Source organism: Podarcis filfolensis (assembly GCF_964270895.1).
Source record: "Podarcis filfolensis genome assembly, chromosome: 13".
Classification (NCBI taxonomy): Eukaryota; Metazoa; Chordata; class Lepidosauria; order Squamata; family Lacertidae; genus Podarcis; species Podarcis filfolensis.
Genome location: NC_139615.1, coordinates 33,809,321 through 33,831,542, shown reverse-complemented (window position 1 = coordinate 33,831,542; position 22,222 = coordinate 33,809,321). Strand labels below are relative to the sequence as shown.

Sequence of the window (22,222 nt, the reverse complement as noted above, 5' to 3'; positions counted from 1 at the left end):
ATAATTCCTTGTTTCGCCCAACCGGGCTTCGTCAGCCGTGCATACTCTGTATTATATAAATGAACATAATGTGATGTGAAATGCGAAAGTAACTACGGCTTGTTTTGTCATAGTCACCCTCAGCTGCCTCTTCTTTACATCGCTTAAGTCTGTTGTACTCACAGACCGGCATCGCCTCACAGTGTCACCATTTCCCTTCCTATTAGTTGGCTGTGAGAGCGAGGGTGTGGAAATCTCTGCGATCTTCAGTGCAGCTGCCATTAAGCAGCTGCTCTCCCCTTCCATTCTCCCAATAAACAAATGCCCCTACTCTTTTGCAGCTTTTAGTTTTTCACACCCCTTTCTTCCCCTGTACAACCATGCTTTTTTGTTTTCCTTTCCCCATCCAACAATCAAGTGTCATAACGAATTTATGCTTTGCGCTTAGTAAGCACTCTGCTGCTGAAAGACTGCTTTTACTAATGCAAACTTTAAGTCGTTTCACCTGTTAGGTGGCTTGAATTTCAGAATCCAAACCTGAGGTTTTGAACCCTACTCAACAGACTCTCTTCTGTACTTTGCTGTCAAAGCGTAAAGTTGCTGGGAACCTTTACCTACGTGGGGAAAGTGCATTTGTTTGTAAACAGAAATTCGCCGCCCCTCTGCATCTTAACCCTCTGACCCGTACAATTTCTGTTTGTGCGTGTTAAAACGCACACCTCTTCCAGCTGCTAAAAAGTCTGGTAAAATCCCAACCCTGCTAAGCTGTCCAACTCTACAGAGGTGTGAACATCGGCCTGTTTGAAGCGCCCACCCTAGCAGCACAAACGCGTCACTCCAAAGGTCTTTGTGCAGGAACGTTACTTGGAAATCGGATGAGACACATGCGGCTTAAAAAACTTTAGCAGCAGATGTTGTGGGGGGAGTGCAGGTGTGGTTGTCAATGGTGTGTGTGTCGCAGAGTTAGCGGCAATGTTGGCTTCCGGGAAAGTGCCAATGAAGAGGATCTGAGCACGGAGAGAGGCTTTATTTTCCAGCCATTCTTGCCTGATGCCTCTGTCACTTGGTGTGCTGTTTGGGCTGGGTGATAAAAGAGACCACATGCTATGGGTTAAGGAGGAGCCTGGGTTAGCATGTGCTAAGCCATAGCTATGTTCAGTAAGCCAGCAACAAATAATGGTTTATTTTCCTGAACAGACCATAGTTAAGGTACTGTGCTGGGTTCAGACATAAGCCTTTGTTAATGTTTATTTAAACCGTGGTTTCATTTCATCTGAGAATCAGGTCATAGATTGCCTGTCGCGCAAGCCCCAGGCATTATGTTCTAACTAGGGATGCTTGAGAAATTAGAAATTTGCCTCTTCCAGTATGACCTGACCTGCATCTCTTGGACCAATGTGTTGATTGGAACTTAGTTACCCACTGGCGTTTGCAATTCTCATATGTTCTGAAACAGTTTTTGTCGTCGTCTTCTTTTTAAGCATTTTAAAAAAGGTTAAAGTGTTTATTTGAGGGAATATTTAGAAATGTGTAGTTTAATTGTATTATTTCATGGATTTCAAAATGTGCAGCTTTACTTTAAAAAATGAAGGGGTCCGTTTATAGCTAAGCAGTCGAACCCGTACCCTATGCTGAGACCAGCAGCCTGTTCCCCTGCTTGGAAAAAGAGTTATTAGGCAGATACATGGCAGGTAGGTCTATGAATAGCTTTTAGGTGTTGATCACTAAAAAATGGAAACCTCATGGCCTCCGCTCACCAGATTCTGGTCCATGTCTTCTAAGACATATGGGGGAACCGTTGGTGCTCCATGTGTTACTGAACTACAACTCCCATCAACCCCAGCGAGCATGGCCAGTGTTGAGGGATGATGGGAGTTGTAGTTTCAGCAGCATCTGGAAGGCCACAAGTTTCCCACACCGGTTCCAGAGGCAAAGTGAAACTTCCCTTTGACCCACCACAGTCATTTCTTAGCAGTGGTTTTTAATAAATATATTTTTTTAAAAAATTGTCCAGTAGCACCTTAGAGACCAACAATAAGCTTTCATGTGCATGCACACTTCTTCAGATACCATGCACACGAAAGCTTATACCCAGAACAAACTTAGTTGGTATCTAAGGTGCAACTGAACAATTTTTTAATTTTTTAAATTTAATTTTACTGCTTCGGACCAACACAGCTACCTACCTGAATTTTTAATCTTTCATCCCTAGTTCAAGTTGCCTGATTTCTGTGTGTAGAGAGTGCCCAGCTGTGGCATTATTTCATTTTTGTCCCACCCTGTCAGCCAGGATAGCTCCGTTGGTAGAGCATGAGACTCTTAATCAGGCATAGGCTAACTCGGCCCTTCAGATGTTTTGGGACTACAGCTCCCATCATCCCTAGCTAACATGACCAGTAGTCAGGGATGATGGGAGTTGTAGTCCCAAAACATTTGGAGGGCCGAATTTGCCTATGCCTATGCCCGCTCTTAATCTTAGGGTTGTGGGTTTGAGCCCTACGATGGGTGGAAGTTTCCTGCATTGCAGGGGGTTGGACTAGATGACCCTCGTCGTCCCTTCCAGACCTCTATGATTCTGTGATTCTTTCATCAGGTTGCTCAGAGTTGTACTTCTCTCCCCCCCCCCATTTTCATCTCACATCCATGCTTTTAGATGGAAGGGGAAGTGGCGGAGGTTTGAGGGCACCCAGTGAGCCACTTCAGAGTGGATTTGAACTCCGCTCTCCCGAAACCTTGTTCGGCACTCCGACCACTGTGCAGCACTGCCTAAACACTGCAGCATATGTGACGGCAGCTAAAGCAACTGCTGCTGACATAAGTGAATAAAAGCGGGGCTTCAGTAGTGCTTTGGCTTGTTGGCATGGCTATTGAGAAGTACATGGCGGTGGAAAAAGTGCTTGGATTAAAGACCTGCCAGTGCTAGCTCCCAGCAAAAGGGAAAATGACACTCTGATGTGCAGGTTTGACCCTTTGTAGGATGGTGTGAACAGATTTGTCCAGGTCTTGTGTGCATGAGGCCTGATACACCCCAACTAGGGTGCTATATCAAAACACTGTTGTAGCAGTAGGAAAACAGGCTTATTCCTTACTTAGCATGAAGATTTTTGTAGAGGTAGCATTCATCTCATTACCAACCTTATGGAGAGTGCAAAGTGTACAGGAAGGCAATTGTCTTGGATCGCTGATGGTTGTACATCTGTTATTTAAGGAGTTTGTGTCAGTTTTTCTACTTAGAATAGATAAAGAATGTGTTTATATCTTGGGCACCCTGGAAGGTAGAAAGCATCTGAAAATTGTATCAGAGCTTGGAACTAATGTGCCAATTTTAAAAATATATATATGAGAGAGGTTTGTTGTTTTTGGAACGTGAACAAAAAACAGCAGTTCCGTTCATTTCTCCCCTTTCCCTCCACTGCAAATTCTATGAGAACATCTGTTTTTTTCTTTAGCTTATCTCTCGCACCTCTGCTGTTTGTGGCAGTTTTGATTGTTTTGGTGTGTTTTTTTCTTTTTTTAATTTTAGATTTTGTCGGGCTGGTGGATACACACATTTTGCCAGCTGTTAGCAGCCAAGTGTGTTAGGGAGCCACGAGGGATGGGAAGAGAGAGCCTTGTGCTGCTCCCAGAGGACCCAGATTGCTTTGGATGGGCAGGTAGCTCATAGTTCTGCAAGTCTGAGAAAAGGATGGTGCTGGTTGTAGAGGGAGCCAGCAAGCCACAGTGCACAAAGAAAAGGACCTGCAATTCTTCTTTATGTGAGCTACTCCACCAAAGCATGTGAGCAAGGCTTTGAGGAGCAAATCTAAGGTACAGTGGTACCTCAGTTTTCAAACGTAATCCATTCCGGAAGACTTCCGAAACATTTGAAAACCGAAGCATATACTTCCAGAAAACTCAATACGGAAGCTGTGTAGCACGTTTGACTTCCGAAAAGCGTTTGAAAATCAAAACGTTTGACTTCCGAGACGTTCGAAAACTGAGGTACCACAGTATAATCTTCCCAACATAAGTGAGCCACATATTTTAATTTTTTAAACAGTTTTTATGCTTAGACACTTTCATACGCAATATCTCAAGGCGGTGCACAGCCTAAAAACATAACCTACAACATTTATACATACATACATACATACATACATACATACATACCACCCTTCATCTGTAGATCTCAGGCAAGTTCACAACATAAAATTACAATGCAAACAAACACAAAATACATAATAAAAATAAGAACAAAAACAAGCCAATAATCCCTCCCCTTTCCATGACACATTTAAAAGGGCATCAGATGTAAATCAGTCAAAGGCCTGGTTGAAGAGGATCGATTTTGCCTGATGCCTGAAGGAGTATAATGAAGACGCCAGCCAAACCACTCCAGGGAGAGCATTCTACAAACAGGGAGCCACTGCAGAAAAGACCCAGCCTCGTGTTGTCACCCTCCGGATCTCTCGTGGAGGAGGCACATGTGGAAGGGCTTCATATTATGATTGCAGGGTCCAGGTCAGTTAATATGGAAAGAGGCAGTCCTCGAAGTATTGCAGTCCTGGGCTGTTTAAGGCTTTATAGGCTGTGACCAGCGCTTTCAATTGGGCACAGAAACTGATTGGCAGCCAGTGCAGTCAAACCAGGATTGATGTAATATGCTCCAACCATCTTGCCCCAGTGGGCCACCTGGCTGCTGGATTCTGCAGTAGCTGAAGTTTCTGAACTGTCTTCAGAGGCAGCCCCACATATAACGCATTTCACTAATCTAACCTAGAGGTCAAAAACACCAGTAAAAGCCAACTGGCAAAGAAAGGCCTTTGTGAATAATGGTTTTCCAAAGACATTGAATAGTGAGCAGCCAGCCTCTCATTTGCAAGAGTTCGCTAATTTTACTTTATTTTTAATTGAACATACCTCTCAACTTGGTTCATAGACTCATATAATTGTATAGCACGCAGCAGCTTTTGTTGTTCTTGCCAGTCTCTTCAATCCCCATAATCTAGTGCCTCACATACTGGTAAAATTGCAATTGTAAGCTCCTTGGGGCAAGGACTGCCATCTCTCTAAAGTAATGTACAGCGTACCTTAACAGTGCTCTTTATTTTGAATGTTAATGATGCAAAGTTTGGAGCTAGCGAAGCACCTGAGGGAGCTAGCTAGAGTGAGTCTGAAGTGGGTTTATATTGTTTCAGTGTACAAGTGCTACGAAAGGTGCAATAGTTGACTTTGGAGGGGAGCCTTGTGATATACCTTACTTTTAGGTTTAGGGGTAACTTGTGTGCAAGAATAAGAATGCATCTCATGTCTCCAGGGCTGCATTGTTTGGATGCAAGCCAACACTTCACAGGGCTGCTACTGAAAATCTTTGAATTATTTGTGATGGTGGTTTGGCCCCAGGTTCCTTTTGTTCAAACACTGCTAAATGTCAGCTTGTGTTTGAAAAAGCACAGGTAGAGCGTGGGATAAAACAATTATAGTTGTCTCTGTACGTAGAGTGGTGCAAGACCTTGTTACCTGTCCCACGACTCTTACCTTGTTTCTTGCTCGTCCCCTTTTATTTCTGTGGATCGAAAACAAGGTCCATATTTTTCACTAGGCTCGTGATTCTTGTTTGGCTTGGTTGTTCTCTTGAAGTTGCAAACCCATCCATGGTGCATGATTTGACAGCCACTTTGTTCAACTAGCTAAAAGGCTTGCTTTGATTCCGATCCCATCTCTGCTTTTGTAATTCCCTATTTCTCAGTTTCTCATACGTAAAAGAAGAGTCCTGATCTACGCTCAGGAAAACCCCCGCTATAAATAAGTCATAAAATAAATCGTTATAGCAAAAGGGAGGGTGGGGAAACCCTAGGTAAAATCACATAGAAATGTTTCGTGCTCTATTGCACAATCTTGTGTTGCATGTTTATAATGCATTTAAAACACCCTTATTTGACTAGTGTAGCTGAGAAACTAGTGACCCGCAGTGGGGCATTAAGGTAAGTAGTAAATATTGTGAAGCATTATCTTCCTTCCGCAAATTAAACTTGGTGTAGAGACAAGCCTTACAATATACAGTGGACGCTCGGGTTGCAAACGTGATCTGTGCGGGATGCACGTTTGCAACCTGCAGTGTTCGCAACCCACGTCTGCGCACGCGCGGGTTGCGATTTAGCGCTTCTGCGCATGTGCGACCGCTGAAACCTGGAAGTAAACCGTTCCAGTACTTCCGGGTTTCGGTGGTCTGCAACCTGAAAAAACGCAACCTGAAGCTTCTGTAACCCGAGGTATGACTGTAGTAAGGTAACAGAGGTGGGGAAATCCGCAGTGCCTAACTTTTCCAGTAATAAGACAAATTTTTAAAAACAAAGCACTGGAAAGCTAACCAGAACCCATGCTATTCTGAGGTCACCTAACAATTGCTGGGAAGTTTTAACTAACCTTTATATCCCGCTTCCTCTTTAATCAGGGTGAAGTTTGTACACACAGATTTCTTTAACTAACCTGTGGAATCCTGTCTGACCTCCAAACTGGCGATGTCAAGGGTACCGAGTCCTCCTCCTCCGGCAGAGATGTCAAGTGGGCCTGTTGCTGAGAGCTGGTGTTACACTCAAGTAAGTCCGCATTTTGGAATCCTTTCGTTTGCCCCACGGAGGGGCAAAGAATATCTTAGTGAAAGGCAATACTGGCTGGCATCTTTGGTGCCTTGTTCAAATTGCCACGGTCCCGAGCCAGTGTTTTGGGCAGCGTGTGATGCTTTCTAAAACTTGAAGGTCGAGTTCTGCCCGCTTTTAACAGTGATGAATCTGATGTGTAAAAGCAGGGAATCCCGTGTGATGTTAGTGTCAAGTTTCCCAGGAATGGCTGCCCTGCTTTCCATGTTCTGGATAGCCTGCTAAGGTCTGTTTGAGCCATCTAATGGTCTAATGCAGCCTTTCTCAACCTGTGGGTCCCCAGATGTTGGACTACAACTCCCATCATCCCTGAGCTCTGGCCTTGCTAGCTAGGGGTGATGGGAGTTGTAGTTCAGCATCTGTGGACCCACAGGTTGAGAAAGACTGGTCTAACGTATCATCATTGGAAATAAGGTATGTTGTCTTTCCATCTGTAACTGTGTTTCTGCTGTTCTTTCCCCCCCTTAAGATCAAAGTGGTCAAATTTTCCTACATGTGGACCATCAACAACTTCAGCTTTTGCCGGGAGGAAATGGGAGAGGTCATCAAAAGTTCAACATTTTCATCAGGAGCTAATGATAAATTGAAGTGGTAAGGATCATTACGCAGTGCACAGTGGGGACCAGCAAGGAACACGACATTTGGTAGCTTGTGGTGCTTAGAATTGGGTTCAAAACCCCTGCTTAGCTGCACGCTCACTGGGAGGCCTTGGGGGGGTTGCTAATGCTTAGCCTCAATCCTGCCTTCTGTAAAATGGCACAAAAATGACTTGACTCATGGAGTTGTCTTCAGAATGACTGAGGCAATGAACTGCCCTGACCTTCAGGGGAAAGGAGAAACGATATACAAACATGCTTCATATCAATATCCCTGTGGTTTACTTGTGACTCTCAATACCATCCATCCATATTGAAAATGCAGCTAAGACCAAGGTGTTAGAAAAGATGGAAGTGGGTAATACCTTCTTAACAGGAATTAGCAAACTATATGGAGCAATCCGCGAAAATAATTGTAAATAATAATCTCTCAGATAACTGTAAAATAATGAAAGGGGCTAGACAAGGCTGCCCATTGTCCCCGCTGTTGTTTATATTGATGCTGGAAGTAATGTTACAGAGTATAAGAAAGAACGGGGAAGTTAAAGGAATTTCGGTGGGACAACAATCTTATAAACTAAAGGCTTTTGCTGATGATGTGGTATTTTGCTGATGATGTGGTATTAACAGCCACTTGAAAGGGTTCCTAAGGTATTAGAGGATATAAGAAAGTTTGGGAAGGTGGCGGGCCTTAAAATAAATGCAGAAAAAACTAAGATATTGGTAAAAACATGGATGACCATTCAAAAAAAGAACTGGAAATGGTGAGTGGATTAAGAATATGTAAAAAGGTGAAGTACTTAGGGATATGGCTGACTGTGAGGCATCTCAGCTTAATTTAATATAGTTACGTAAAGCTGTAGAAGGAGATTAAAAAAGAGTTGGAAATATAGGGAAGAATGAAACTTTCCCTAGTGGGTAGAATATCAGCCATTAAATTGAATGCATATATTACCTAAAACATTTTTATTTCATTCCATCCCAGTGTTCAACAATTTACTCTTCTTCAAAGAACAGCAAAAAGATATCACTAGATTTCTATGGAAGCCGCCCAGAGTGGCTGGGGAAACCCAGCCAGATGGGCGGGGTACAAATAATAAATTATTATTATTATTATTATTTTTCTGGTAGGGGAAGAAACCAAGAATTAAGCATAAAATTTTGATAGATTGTAAAGAAAGAGGAGGCTTCACTCTGCCAGATTTACAATTATATTATGAGGCAGTGTGTCTTTGTTGGCTAAAGGAATGGGTTGTATTGAAAAACACCCACCTATTGCATTTGGAAGGTTACGATCTTAAATTCGGCTGGCATGCATGTCTATGGTATGGGGAAGCTAAAATACATAAATGTTTTTCAAAACATGTGGCTAGAAAGAAGGTATATAGAGTTTGGGAGAAGTATGAGAACTTGCTGGAAAGGAAAACACCATTGTGGTTATCGCCAATAGAAGCAATTGTTTTGAAGAGAATTAATATGGATAGACAAGACGACATAAAGAGACTTATTGGATTTTTCAGAGAGGGAACCTAGACTCAATACTGTGGAGGAAATAAGTAGCCAGGTAACAGACTGGTTACAATATTCTCAATTAAATGAGCGATTCAAAATGGATAAGAAAAACAGATTTTCAGACCAAAGCTCGCAATTTGAAAGAGATTTATTAGAAAACAATCAAAAGTTATTATCTAGAATGTATAAGATAATATTGGAATAAGAAACAGAAATTGAGCTGGTAAAATCATCAATGATTCATTGGGCAACAGACATAGGGCATAGTATAGAATTTGACCACAGTGGGAAATTATGGAAGAAAGGTTTAAAATTTACTGCATGTTATGCGTTGAAAGAGAACTGTTTGAAATTGGTTCACACATGGTATTTAACCCCCAGTAGACTAGCTAAGATATACAAATCAGAATCAATGTATGTTGGAGATGTAAAGAAGTAGAAGGAACATTCTTCCATGTGTGGTGGATAAGCAAAATAGTTAAAGAGTATTGGGAAATGATATACAGTGAGATGAGAAAAATGTTTAAAAAAACTTCCCCCCCCCCAAAAAACAGAGGCATTCCTTTTGAGAATGGTACAGGCAGAAATACCCAGATGTCAGGAAAACTTATTTATGTATGCCAATACTGCAGCTCGGATTTTGTTGCCGCAGAAATGGAGGGTGAGCGAGGTCCCTAACAAGGAGGACTGGCAAGAATGATTGAATATGCAGAGCTAGCAGGTTTAACTAGTAGAATAAAAGAACAATAGGACCAAGTATATAAAGAGAAATGGAAAAAAATTGTGAATTGTGGAGTATTTGGAAAATAACTGTAAATATGTAAAAAAATAGCAGGATTAAGGTAAATTCAACAGTATAACATAAAATAGAGGCATAATAAAAGGAAAAGGGAATGAAATTGATATATAAGAATATGCAGAAATGATGGGGAAATCAAAGGAACCAGGAAAGGGCAAGAAGGGAAGTCATAAATGATTGTCTTATTATAAAGTAAGATATGAATGAGGGAAATGTTGATTTCAATGTAAATGTGGTTCTGGAAACTGTAATAGTGAAAAATATTTTTAAATTTTTTTTTTTTTAAATGAAAATGCAGCTAAGAAATTTTATAGAATCATCTGCAAAGGGCCAAAATGTGTTGTCTAACAGATTGCAGCAAGGCATGACCATGCCATCTAAGCCACGGGCACACCACAAGATCAATATCTCCAGATGGCTCAAGCAAGTGAGCCAAGCCATACTTGCAATCCATGAGCACTGGCCAGTTTAAACTGGGACCCTTACAAGATAAATCCAACCTAGTGAGGAATCCAAAGGAAGAGCACTTGGGTGCATCTCCATCCTATTTAACATCTAGTTCTGGTTGTCCTTGCTCCTCCGGAAGAAAGCTAAGGATGTGGGAGCACAAATCCCACGCAAGGGAGAAAAAATGTCCAAACAACCCTTTTCCTCTTTTGGGATCTCTGTGGAGTAACCGCAAGCATCGCCTTATCAGAGGTTGTGCCTCCCTTGTCTCCTACATTGCCTTTTCTTTTGTGCACCCAGTGCAAACAGATCTGTGTGTGGAAACTTGTTTCTGCCAGCAGGTTTAAGACCATATCGAGAAGATGAAGATTATCTTTCTGCTTCTGCAGGTGTTTGCGCGTGAATCCAAAGGGCTTGGACGAAGAGAGTAAAGATTACCTTTCGCTCTACCTGCTACTGGTCAGCTGTCCAAAGAGCGAAGTCCGAGCCAAATTCAAGTTCTCCATCCTGAACGCAAAAGGAGAAGAAACGAAAGCAATGGGTACGCAGAGTTGGTGGCCGGTTCCTTGCGCTTCAGTTGCCGTTTAAACACAGGCAGCGAGAGCGAAGTAGAGCCCTGCTTGTGTGTCTTTTGGCTTTCCTTTTTCAAAAAAGAGCCCCCACTTGTTTATATATTTCCAGAGAGTCAGCGAGCCTACCGGTTTGTGCAAGGCAAAGACTGGGGATTCAAGAAGTTTATTAGAAGAGATTTTCTCTTGGATGAGGCCAACGGACTCCTCCCAGATGACAAGCTCACTCTCTTCTGTGAGGTAAGGAGGGGAAACGACGCGAAACCTTTTGTTTCATTTGGAAGAAAACCGCAGAAGGGCTGCAGAGACGCTGGTCAGCTCCCATCGCATGTCCAATCCCTTTGTCCACCATTCCTTCTGAACTGAGCACAGTAGTTGGAGTTGAATGGTGACCCTGAGTGTTTTGTTTGGGAGAGGGGCCTTTTGTAACTCCCTGTGTAAGGTGTGGCTTGGCTCACTTGCTTGAGTTGTCTGGAGCTATTTCTCTGCAAGCACATTTTCTCGCTTGTGGCATGCTGTCATGTGAATTACGTGGATTAACCTGTGGAGGGGAGGATGAGGAAACAGATGTGTGACTAGAAATGTATAGTTCCATAAATCCTGGGGGGGGGGGAATACTACCTTTTTTTTTTTACCTTTATAAAATTTATAAAATGATATTGTACATCTTTATTCGGAAGACCCACTCTTGTTTAGTGGAGCTTACTCCCCGGTAAGCATGTATAGGATTGCAGCCTCAAAAAATATCAGTGCGTTAAAGTGAAATCTAAAACATGTGTTCTCATAAGTAAACCCCATTCAGTGAACCTTGGCTCCTGGATTGCAGTGTTGGTTTGGACATGCCCAAAGGGCAGTAGATGCCAGGGTATTAGCTTCTAGTATCTCCACACTAGATGAAAATTTCCCAGAAGAAAGGAAGTAGCAATTTACAATGATACCTTGGTTGTTGAATGGCTTGGCTCCTGAACAAATCGACTCCCGGATGCCACAAAAGTAAGTGTTCCAGTTTGCGAACGTTTTTTGGAAGCCGAACGTCTGACGCGGCTTCCGATTGAGTGCAGGAAGCTCCTGCAGCCAATCAGAAGCCACGCCTTGGTTTTCGAGCGGACTCCCGGAACAGGTTAAGTTTGACAACCAAGGTACCACTGTACAAAAAAACAAAGGCCCCAAATGGTCCTCTGATGAAGAGGGCAGCACCTCTAGGAGTCGAAATGCATCTTGGATTTGAGTGTCACATACGTACACTTTTGCCATTATTTAATGTTCTTCAGGTAGCCTTAACATCAAAACCTTCATGTTTCACATTTTGAGTGAGTAAAAAACCTTGCCTTAAAAAGCATTTGACTCGTGTCAAAAGAGAAAGCAACTTTTGATGGAGTATTTTCAGTGATCTCCAACGTTTTCAGTTTTTCTGTAGGATAAATTGGGGGTAGGGAGTGGGGAAGGGTCCTGGTACAGCACAATAGAGAAAATCGTGTTTCTTCCAGGCCTTTGCATCGCTCTGTGTGGGGCTTCTTCGTCAATAGACAAGGCGGCCTGTCTGTCCCCACACAGCATGGGATTCATTCTTGGAAAGTATCAGGCTTTTGTCAGAGAAAAACGCTTTTGGATCTGGCAAGCCAGAAGTTATGCATAGAAATGAAAACTTGTGCTAGTTTTTGCTGATGCCAGGAGGTTTTCCTGCCATTTAGTGCCATATGCTCAGCGAATCCCCCCCCCCTTTCCTTGCCACAGGTGCTTACAGCTGTGTTTTTATTTGGCAGGAATGGTATTTGAGGGTGTGTGTCTGTGTGTGTGTTTTTTTTCCTCTCTGCTGAGGCTCTCTAAGGATTTGATAACATTTGGTGAGCTGGGAGACTGTTACCAGGGTTTTTATTTAAAACTTGGAATACTGCTGAGAAAGAGGGTTTGTCTGTCTTAAAAAAAAGAATTCGCTTTAGTTCTGCTGGATCTTCCTTCTGTCAACCTGCAGCAACACAGGCTGCAAGTTTGGCCTGATCACATGAGATACTGGTACACCTGCTCTTGCACAGCCCCTGTTTTGCTGGCTAGTACCTGTGGAGCTGCCAGTTAGCTTACATTGAGATCCTTGCAGCATCCGTTTCCAGTTTGAAGTGGCTGCTGTCTCAAAGGGGCAGGCACCCGATTCTTTGTTTTCCATGTTTCCACTGCAGGATTCAGAGCAAATTGCAGCATTCTCAGGATCTCGATTTTTGTTCAGTAAAAAAAACAGAGTTTGTTTTAATTTTAATGCCTTCCATGACTTCAGAGGTACCAGACACAAACCACCCAACATCTCACAACGTTTAAGCCCTGTTAATTGTGAGGGCAAGATTTTAAAGTGCATGCATAACTTCCATTGAAATCACTGATTCTTGAACAGTTCACTTTGGCATTGTTTATAAGGGCAAGTAACATTTCTAAAGCAGTAGTTTTAGAGGTGGGGGTTCAGAGCAGGCTTGCAAATTGTATTTTTGATTTTATTTGAAATTTTGCTGCCTGTCTCCCATTGGAAAGCAGTGTCGGAGTGGGAAAGACAACATTTTAAATGTGCGTATTGTCATCCAACATGAATGATAACAAACCTCCAATTGGTGCTGGAGTTTTGGGCTGTGAAAATTTTCAGCATGCCCTCGAGGCCCTGTAAGGCAGGGATGGGGAACCGACTACTATTTCTGGCTGTTGGCCACTCCAACTGCAACTGATGAGAATTGGGAGCCCGTCAACAGCATCAGCTTCCCCATCTTTCCTGTAATGGCCATGTGTCTTAAAAATGGGCAGTAGGCTCATTCATGGAGGATAAGTCACATCAGAGGCAACCAGTCACGATGGTTATATGGTACCTCCATGCTCCAGGGATATTCTTATATCTCTTAATTTTAATTTTTAAAATCACCTCCGAAATAGCTTATAACTCCAGGTGAGGAAGTTTGTGAACCTCTGAACTAGTTAACTTGAGCCTTCATTTTTGAAAGACCTGGAGCCTGGGTTGTGCTCAAGGTTAGGGACTGATAAAACAGATGTAGGTGCGGTCAGGAAGGAATCAGGCTAGTGACTCTGGCTGAATCGAAATGACTTCATACAGTGGTAATCTGCTGCAGTATGTCTGTAATTGCTTGGGAAGCTGGCCTGTGACACTGCCAAGCGGTGACGATAATTTTACTACACTTCCATATACCTGACATGAAATCAGGAGGAACAAGGAGGTTCAGGAAGAGCGTACAGAAGACTGGGCTCCTTGGCGTTTGTCTGTACCCCATTGTAAGTTGCCATGTAGTAAGTGTTCATTGGTATTCATCTGTAGAGAGGTTTTTGTCGCTTGTGGCCTGATAGCTTTGTCTTCTGGAGCCATGTGGAGCTCGGCAGATTTGTTTTCTTTGACATCTCTGCTCCTTGCTTGCGGCACGTAGTGCCTTGGACCAATCTGTAGAAATGGATGGCCCTGCCTTTTATCCCAAAGGAGAGAACTTAGATGAACTTCTGATTCCATCAAAATCTGTGGGAATCCTTAGGCAGCCGTGCCGGTGTGTGGGTGGGAGCACAGTTTATTTTCAGTGCATTGCTGTTTCCGTCTTAAACATCCTTACCCAAGAACATCTGTGGGGTTTTGGGGTTTTGTTTCCCTCTACCCTACCCCACTGACCCTCTGTGCTCCTCCCCACTTTTTTTTTAAATTCACTGTGCTGCTGCTGCTTCATCTTTTGTTAACCCCCTGTACTTCCTTGCAGGTGAGTGTAGTACAGGACTCTGTCAATATCTCCGGCCAGAACTCCATGAACATGGTGAAGGTACCTGAATGCCGCTTGGCTGATGAGTTGGGAGGCCTCTGGGAAAACTCTCGCTTCACAGACTGCTGCCTGTGTGTGGCAGGCCAGGAGTTCCAGGCTCACAAAGCCATATTAGCAGGTCGGTATCGAAATGGGCGCGAGGCTTAGCAGGATGGCGGATGGACTGATCAGGGACAAGCCGACTGCCTTGATGAGTGTTTTGGAGGTTGCTTCCCTTCTTTTCCAGAAAGAGGCCCCAAATAGCGGGTCCTATAAGATGGGAACAGTTGATTTGACCGGGGAATGAGGGGCAATGGGAATGTATCATATCGAAACCTCAGATTAAAAAACCCATTTAATGCTATTGGGAGGGCGGGGAAGGTGCAAATTGTAAAAACTGCTTTGCCAGGGGTCTTCTAGGACTTATATCAGGCATGTCCAACTCCCAAGATGACTGCGATCTACTTCCACTATAAAAAAACTGGCAGTGATCTACGCATTAGATTAGATTGACCAAAGTTGTTGAACTTTTTGGGGGGAAGCCAAAGTTGTTGGACATGCCTGCTGTATATAATGCAGTTTCAAGGGAGCTCAGGATACACCATTCAGCTTTCTTTTCTCTCTTTAGAAAGGCAAGTTTCTGTGTCTTACGACTGCAGAGATATACAGTCTTACCCTGGTTCTCAAACAGAATGCGTTCTGGGAGTCCGTTCGGCTCCCAGAACTGTTCAAAGACCAAAGCGCGGGATCCTGCCACCAATCAGAAGCCGTTGAAGCCACGCCAGATGTTCGGCTTCCAAAAATTGTTTGAAAACCGGAACACTCACTTCCGGTTTTCGATTGTTCGGGAGCCAAAACATACAAGTTCCAGGGTGTTTGGCAACCAAGGTATGACTGTACTTGAAAGTGTGTGGCAATTCCTGCTGGAATCCCAGATGGATTGCTCAGTGCGATTTCCAAGTAGTTTAGGAGTATGCTCTCTTGTGTTCCCCCCTCAGCTAGGCCCCTGCGTAGATTTTTCACTTTCGTGCGGCTAGCAAAACCGGAATGAATTGTGACAAGCTTGTAAAATTTGTTCAACTTGCATAATTCATGCGTGTTGCAGAACCTAGCTTTTCTCGGAGCAGAAAGATGTCTGCCTGGGAGCTGAACTGTAGTGGGAGGGAATGGAGCCGAGAATGTCTGTGAGTGGTCTGCACCTTCACAAAACTGCAATTTTCAGAGCTGCTCTTGGGTGGGGGGTGGGCTGAGCTGATGGAAAAGCTAGTTTTAAGCTGGTCTCCTTTCTCTAGTGTGCATATGCCCTTAGGAAGACATTTGATAACATTTCTCTCATGATCGTTTTATTTATTTTTTACGCCCTGTTATATTGGTACCTTTATTTGCAGGTACTGATTGCATGTGTCAGTTCCTCTCTGGAGAGGAAGGTTATCTCTTCGCATAGTTTTAATTGCATTTTGTGGTGTTCTTTTCCCTCCTCCCCAATCTCTCTCTCTCTCTCTCTCGTGTTCCCCACCCCACCCCTCTGGCCGCAGCACGTTCTCCGGTTTTCAGCGCTATGTTTGAACACGAGATGGAAGAGAGTAAAAAGGTAAGTGGGAAGAGCAGCTTTCTGGTCATGAGGAAGAGCCATTTGCAGATCTGCAGACTGGGAGAGATAACTCAGGAGCTGGAACAACTCTTGGTTCCCCCAGCAAGCAGCTGAAAAATACTGCAGACTTTTGACCTCCACTTGCAAAGGTCTTGCTCAGCACAGAGGCTCAAAGCAGAAATAAAATACATTGCTGTCATGTGTCCAGGTTGGCAAGGCCTCTTGCTATGGGAAGGAATGCTAGAGAGCTGACATTGTGAACTGTATTTTAGATAGATAGGTCTTGACCGGAGGAATGGCTGGGGAACAAGCGCTGCCAATGGAAACAAAAACCAGGTCAGGGGAATACCTTTATTAGGCCAACCAAAATATCACACAATATAATGTGCAAGCTTGCGAGTTCTCCAGAAACCTTCATCAATCTTGTGGCATTTTGCTGGACCTAATAAAGGCATTGCCCTAATATGTATTTTGGCATTCACCCTTTCCAGTTTCTGCATGAAAAAAATTCACTGTGGGTGGACATTTGCCTTCCAGTTTTTTATATTTCAGGGAGCCAGAGCTAGAGTCCTGGGTGCAAGTCCAAGGCTTGTTGAGAAGCTTACTAGCTGATTCCTTTCATTCCAAGATACACTGTCCCCACCATCCCTACCTTGCAGCCTTGTTGTGAAACTAAGCTTTGAGAGATGGGCATATTGTAAGCCACCAGGAACCTTCAAGACAGGCCAGAAATGAAATTGGGAAAGCACCGTAGGAGGAGTTAATACTCCTGTGCTGCCATTACAAGTTGTGATGGCATTTATGTAACAGTAAATGCTGGCTTCTTGCTGCTGCCTGAGACAGTGGAAAAGCGAAGCTTTAAGGAAAAGTCTCACCACGTTCTCTTCTGTAGTTGGAAGAGGCAAAGGAGACTGGAACATTTCTGTTCCTTCAGCATCTTCTTCCCCAAATATTTACGTGTTCTCTCAAAATAGTTCCAGTCCCCCCCCCCCCCCCGAAAAAGAGATCTGGGGGAGGAGACCAACAGTTGGGTCTGTTGCCTGAGTGTCAGAAGGGTAACCCTAATTTTCCCCCTCCGGTGCAGAATCGAGTTGAAATCAATGATGTGGAACCTGAAGTTTTTAAAGAAATGATGTGCTTCATTTACACGGGGAAGGCACCTAACCTCGACAAAATGGCCGATGATTTGCTTGCAGCTGCTGATAAGGTACACAGGATGCTTGGGTGGCTGGCTGGCTGGCCGTTTACTTTTTTTCCCCCTCTTGCGAAAAGGGAGAGGGGGACCAGCACAGAAACCATGGCTTCAACATCATTGTGTTTATACTTGATACCTAGGCCTTTGGTTTTGTGGGTTCTCGTCTCCTGGAGACGAAATTGTGGGGGACTTGCTGGCATGAACATTCTATTGGTGTCTTACCAGATTCACTCCTGGGTCTTTGGGCGCAGTTCAAAGAGATTTCCTTGGCCCGCCCAGCCTATTTTGTAAGCTGTGGGTGGCTGTATACTTGAGGCAGGCCGCATCCCACTGCTGTCAAGAGGCCCAGGGCCTGGTCAGCCATGAGGCATTGCTAACCCCTCTCCTCCTAGTAGTCTGTCCCATCCTCAAGGTGTTGACCTGCGAGAGGAGAAGCAGGGCCAATAGAGACAAACTCTTGCTTCCTGATCTTTGCAGGAATGCACTGAAAGATGAACAGTCTGCTGTAGAAACTTCCAGGATGAGACAGCAATCTTTAGGTACACCCCTCATTGCGCAGAGAGAGGGTGCCCTGCTCTGTTGAGAGCAGCGTGTGCCCTTCTCGTACACTCCCATTTAAGTAAATCACTGTCACCCCCTGGACCAGATTAAAAGGGATGCGATGTTTGTCTGTGAAATGCGACTTCACTGCCTCAGTGAAAAAGCCTCAGAGCCAGCCTCTCACAACTCCAGGAATATGGGGGTACCTGCAAGTTAAGGACGCTATGCTGATGCTTCGAGGTCACATCTTACGCCACTGAATTGTGAGGTTTTGTGCTGTTCCTTACCTGTGTGTGGCAGGTTGGGGCAAAAGGGCAGAGGTGAAGAAGCTGGGCTTCTCCAAATTGGAATTTCCAACGCTTGGTTCAAGTCGTTAATAGAATAGCAGTGAAAAAGCCCCTGCCGCATGTATGCAGGGAAGAAAAGTAGCATGGGGAATTTAGGATGGAATATCGCAGTTTTAATTTGGGGGGGGGGTAGAAATTTGTGCCCCCTTCACAAAATCAAAATATACTACCATGCAGCAGCAGATGCCAAGTGAGTCTTGCACACTTGCCCAGCAGAAGCCCATATTGGCCTCTGGGGATGGTTTAGTGGCAAGTTAATTTTCAGCCCTGCCTAGCAACAGCAGTTGTCCAGCCCATTGATCAGACAGTAAGGTTTGGGGGGTCTTTAATTGTGACTTTTTATATAGCTCTTCCCCACCCCCTAATCCTTGCAGGGTGTCTATATAAGAACAGAAAGCAAAACCTTTTATGGCAGCACATGAAGCCTCTTAATATTTGCCCGAGAGGCTTGGGAACAGCTTGTTCTGTCTTCCTCCAGTCTCTTGGGGAAAATACGTAATTATACTATAAACAAAACACAGTGCATATCCTAAACCCTGGAGACCTGCCATTGGGCTCTTGGGTGAAGATGCGATTAGAGAGTTAGGCTTTGTCTTTCAGAAGTGTTTATTGAGGAGGATGGGAAAGGATGTTGTCGTACCTAAAGACCCAGACTCCATTGACCTTTCGTCCAGCTGCTTGGGCTTGTGTGTTCTCTTTTCCCAGCCCTCCCAAGCTCTGCAAGCAGAATTAAGTTATGCAGATTACCTACTACAATTTTGCATAATTCTGCTTCTCCAGTTAGGTTTGGCACTCATTATGTGTGTTTTTGGCAAAAGAACTTAAGATATCTCTTCATTTTTTTCCTCCCCAGCCAGAAGGCTTCAGACTTTGGTGAGATATGCTGACAATTGCCCAGAATATGCATCTCTCTTCCTCTTGAATATTGTGCTTCCAAACATTACTACTGAATAATTGAAAAAAAAAATACAGTACAATACACTTTGCATGTATCAGTGCTATGCTATAGTTACAGAAGCACTGCACAAGACTTGGAACATTTGCTTCAACAAGGAGAAGACTGCTAGCACAGAACTTTATAGGATTAAGGGAAGTGGGGCACCACACCTACAAAAGCCATTCAAAATAGCGGTGCTAAAACCCACCTGTAGAGAGTTTTGCCACCACAGCGCAGCCTCTTTTGGGTCTTCCTCTTTCAGGGCAAGCTCATTTCAGTACCTCTCTGTACTCTTTTTTCTTTTAAGTATGCTTTGGAACGCTTGAAGGTGATGTGCGAGGATGCTCTGTGCAGCAACCTGTCCGTAGAAAATGCAGCGGAGATCCTCATCTTGGCTGATCTACACAGTGCTGACCAGCTAAAAACTCAGGCGGTTGACTTCATCAACTAGTAAGCACGTTTTATCCTTTCTCCCCCTCCCCTCAGAATGTGGGGAAATTGACAAGTAAGAACCCTAGAGAACAAAGCCCCATTGCACCTCTTTGTATTCAAGCACTCATAACCAGCTAAAATTGGTGCACCCCCAAAAAATAAATATTCCACTTCCTCTGTTTTGGTTTCTCTTGCTGGCGCACCTGCAGGTTCTTTTTTTATCAAACATAATTTCTTCCCTTTTTGCCCTTGCGCTGGAGAATCAAGTAGTGGCTGTTGCATACTCCTTCTGCGAGGAATGTGGAAGGCACTTTTCCGAAAGGGCACTCTGCCCCACTGTTTTCTGCCAAGGGGGACAGTGGTAGCTCCATTCATATTCTTTCTCTCTTAAGCATCCCAAGAGAAACAAACAAGGAGCCTCGAAAGCAAATCCTGTAAGAGAGGAGAAGACAGGTGTGTTCTGCAGTGGACAACCAGTGCAAAATACCCTCTCTCTTTCTCTTTCTTGGATGAATTGGATGTTTCTTTTAGAACTGCTTGAGTTCTTAAAGATGTCACACCCATTGCGTCTGAATGGTGAGTTGCTAAATGCAAAACGAGCGCCTCTGACTTGGGGTGCAAGTGTGTGGGGGGGAATAGCCCCTGAAGCAGCATTGATTCTTTCAGTCTAGGGGTCAGCAAACTTTTTCAGTGGGGGGCCAGTCCATTGGCCCTCAGACCTTGGGGGGGGGCGGACTATACTTTTTTGGGGGAAATGAACGCATCCCTATGCCCCACAAATAACCCAGAGATGCATTTTAAATAAAAGCACACATTCTACTCATGTAAAAACACATGAATCCCGGACCGTCCATGGGCCAGATTTAGAAGGCGATTGGGCCGGATCCGGGCTCCGGGCCTTAGTTTGCCTACGCATGTTTCAGGCCAAGGTAGTGTCATCTTGCTTACATTGCACCACAGAGTATCTACAGCAGATGATAAGGTATTTATATAAGACATAAAATCGGCTGCTGAAACCCTAAAGTGGAAGTATTGATATGATTGATAGCTTGAGAACTTCCCCTTCCCTTCTGTCTGTTTTGCCTTTCACTGTCAACTTTTGTGTGCGTTCATCCCCCCCCCCCAAACCGGTAACCTTGGCTCCTTTGTTGTTTGTTTCCAGCCATGCTTCCGACGTCATGGAGACTTCAGGATGGAAGTCGATGGTCGTGTCTCACCCCCATTTGGTGGCCGAGGCGTATCGCTCATTGGCCTCTGCGCAGTGCCCTTTTCTGGGACCCCCACGCAAGCGGCTGAAGCAATCCTAAGGCCGGACCCCATCGCACAACCCCGTGTGTGTATGTGTGGCTTTTTAAACAAAGAAAAAAAATGGAAGTAGCAACAGAAGCAAGTTGCTTTTCCAAACCTTGACCACCAGGTAGACGATGCAACCTGTGGAGCTTTTAACTCTGTTGTGGGGGTGGGTGGGTGGGGGAAGAGACTGCTTTGAGACGTGCAGACTTTTAAAACAAAACAAAAAATCAGCAGCAAATAAACTTTGGGGCGAATGGGGAGGGGTGGACTTTGGGTTAAAGGGGACTGTTCAACCTAATATATCCCTGTTGCTGCAATGTCTGTGTGTTTCCCTTTTGACTTGGCCAAGTCAAGAACTTAAGGAGTTGGCCGGGTGCTGGCCTGAGACAACAGATCCCAACAGTGCTAAATGGAATTTAAGGCGAGAGGAAAAGGGACGACGTTATGGCCTCCGCATCTGACAGCACAGAACAAGAAGTCGGGCATGATCAGAGCAAGGAGGACGCTCTCTTTCGTTCCGGAAATGACAACGGGGAATGCGGGGGTGGGGTGGGGAATGATTCTGCCTTGATGAGATGAAGCCCACTCACAGGAGCATCCATGGGATTTGTATCGGGACTTTTGGGAGAGGGAGAGGCTCCCGGCCGCTGTGAAATCCCTCCATCCGCCTTCCAGCCATGAGGCGACAACGGTCTCTCTCGGTAGCACTTGTGTACATGGACGGCAAAAGCGAGCCCCTCTCACAAACTGGCAACTTTTAAAAAGTGATGAGGGGGCTGGTGTGAGGATACGCTCCCTGGACGACTTGGATAGGATGGAGACAGCCATGACCGGCTTTCAGGAACTGTTGGTGATGCTCTGGACTTGGAATTGGCTGTCCAAGAACAATGGTTACCTGTTTAGATATTGTGGGAATTTTTGTTCTTTTGGTATCTCTCTTTCCCTGTTTTAGTTTATTTCCTCTGAACTCCTGTGATTTCTTCACATCCTTTTCTGTTTTGTTTTGTTTTTTAAAGAAATTTTATCGTTCATGAACACTGTGTCAAAGGTTTCTTGTCCTGCGTTGCAAAAATGATTCTTATCGAGTGTTTGTACCCAATCCGCTGGTTTGTAGAAGATTCTGGTCCTTCTCCGTTCTAAGCCAGTTTCCTTTTACAGGCAAGAAGTTCCAAAATAACTGGTAAAGCTTTTCTTTTTTTTCACCCCCTTTCCTTTTCTTTTTGAAAATATAATTACTCTTTTGTACTGTGTGTTGTTCTGTCTTGTCTTTATGGCTTTCTTTCACTTTTTTTTATATAAAAAAAGAGAAAGACCTTCCCCCTCAAGTTCATATTTGGTTTATGTGTCTGCTTTATTTACGCTGATGTTATTTGCAGTCCAGGAACTGGAGCAGCTGCCACCAAGATACTTTGGTTTCCTATTTCAGTAAGAGCTAGATCTGGGAGCCGACCTTTCCCACCAACGCTCCTGGACTTAGCAGAGGAGGTCAATGCTCCTGATTGGCTTGTTCCTCTTCGGTTTTGCATAAAGTGATTGGACCAAGCAGAGGTGTACCTAGGCTCCCTTGCATCCTTGGCAAG

The 22,222-nt window shown here is 44.3% G+C and overlaps 1 protein-coding gene across 7 annotated transcripts in view; it reads left to right on the top strand.

Moving 5' to 3' along the window:
* Window positions 1–21,892, top strand: part of SPOP (speckle type BTB/POZ protein) — a 50,378-nt gene extending 28,486 nt beyond the window's left edge. For 6 of the 7 annotated variants that reach the window (XM_083583390.1, XM_083583394.1, XM_083583392.1 and 3 more), the window contains 9 exons: window positions 6,413–6,557; window positions 7,087–7,208; window positions 10,361–10,512; window positions 10,653–10,780; window positions 14,269–14,446; window positions 15,843–15,898; window positions 16,983–17,105; window positions 19,225–19,367; window positions 20,512–21,892. In XM_083583390.1, coding sequence (XP_083439516.1) covers window positions 6,480–6,557; window positions 7,087–7,208; window positions 10,361–10,512; window positions 10,653–10,780; window positions 14,269–14,446; window positions 15,843–15,898; window positions 16,983–17,105; window positions 19,225–19,367; window positions 20,512–20,656 — 1,125 coding nt within the window. In that variant the 5' untranslated portion in view covers window positions 6,413–6,479 and the 3' untranslated portion in view covers window positions 20,657–21,892. Of the gene's footprint in view, window positions 1–6,412; window positions 6,558–7,086; window positions 7,209–10,360; window positions 10,513–10,652; window positions 10,781–14,268; window positions 14,447–15,842; window positions 15,899–16,982; window positions 17,106–19,224; window positions 19,368–19,741; window positions 19,975–20,511 lie in introns of those variants that run through there. The other variant, XM_083583396.1, reaches the window with a different exon arrangement.
* The last annotated feature ends 330 nt before the right edge of the window (window positions 21,893–22,222 follow it).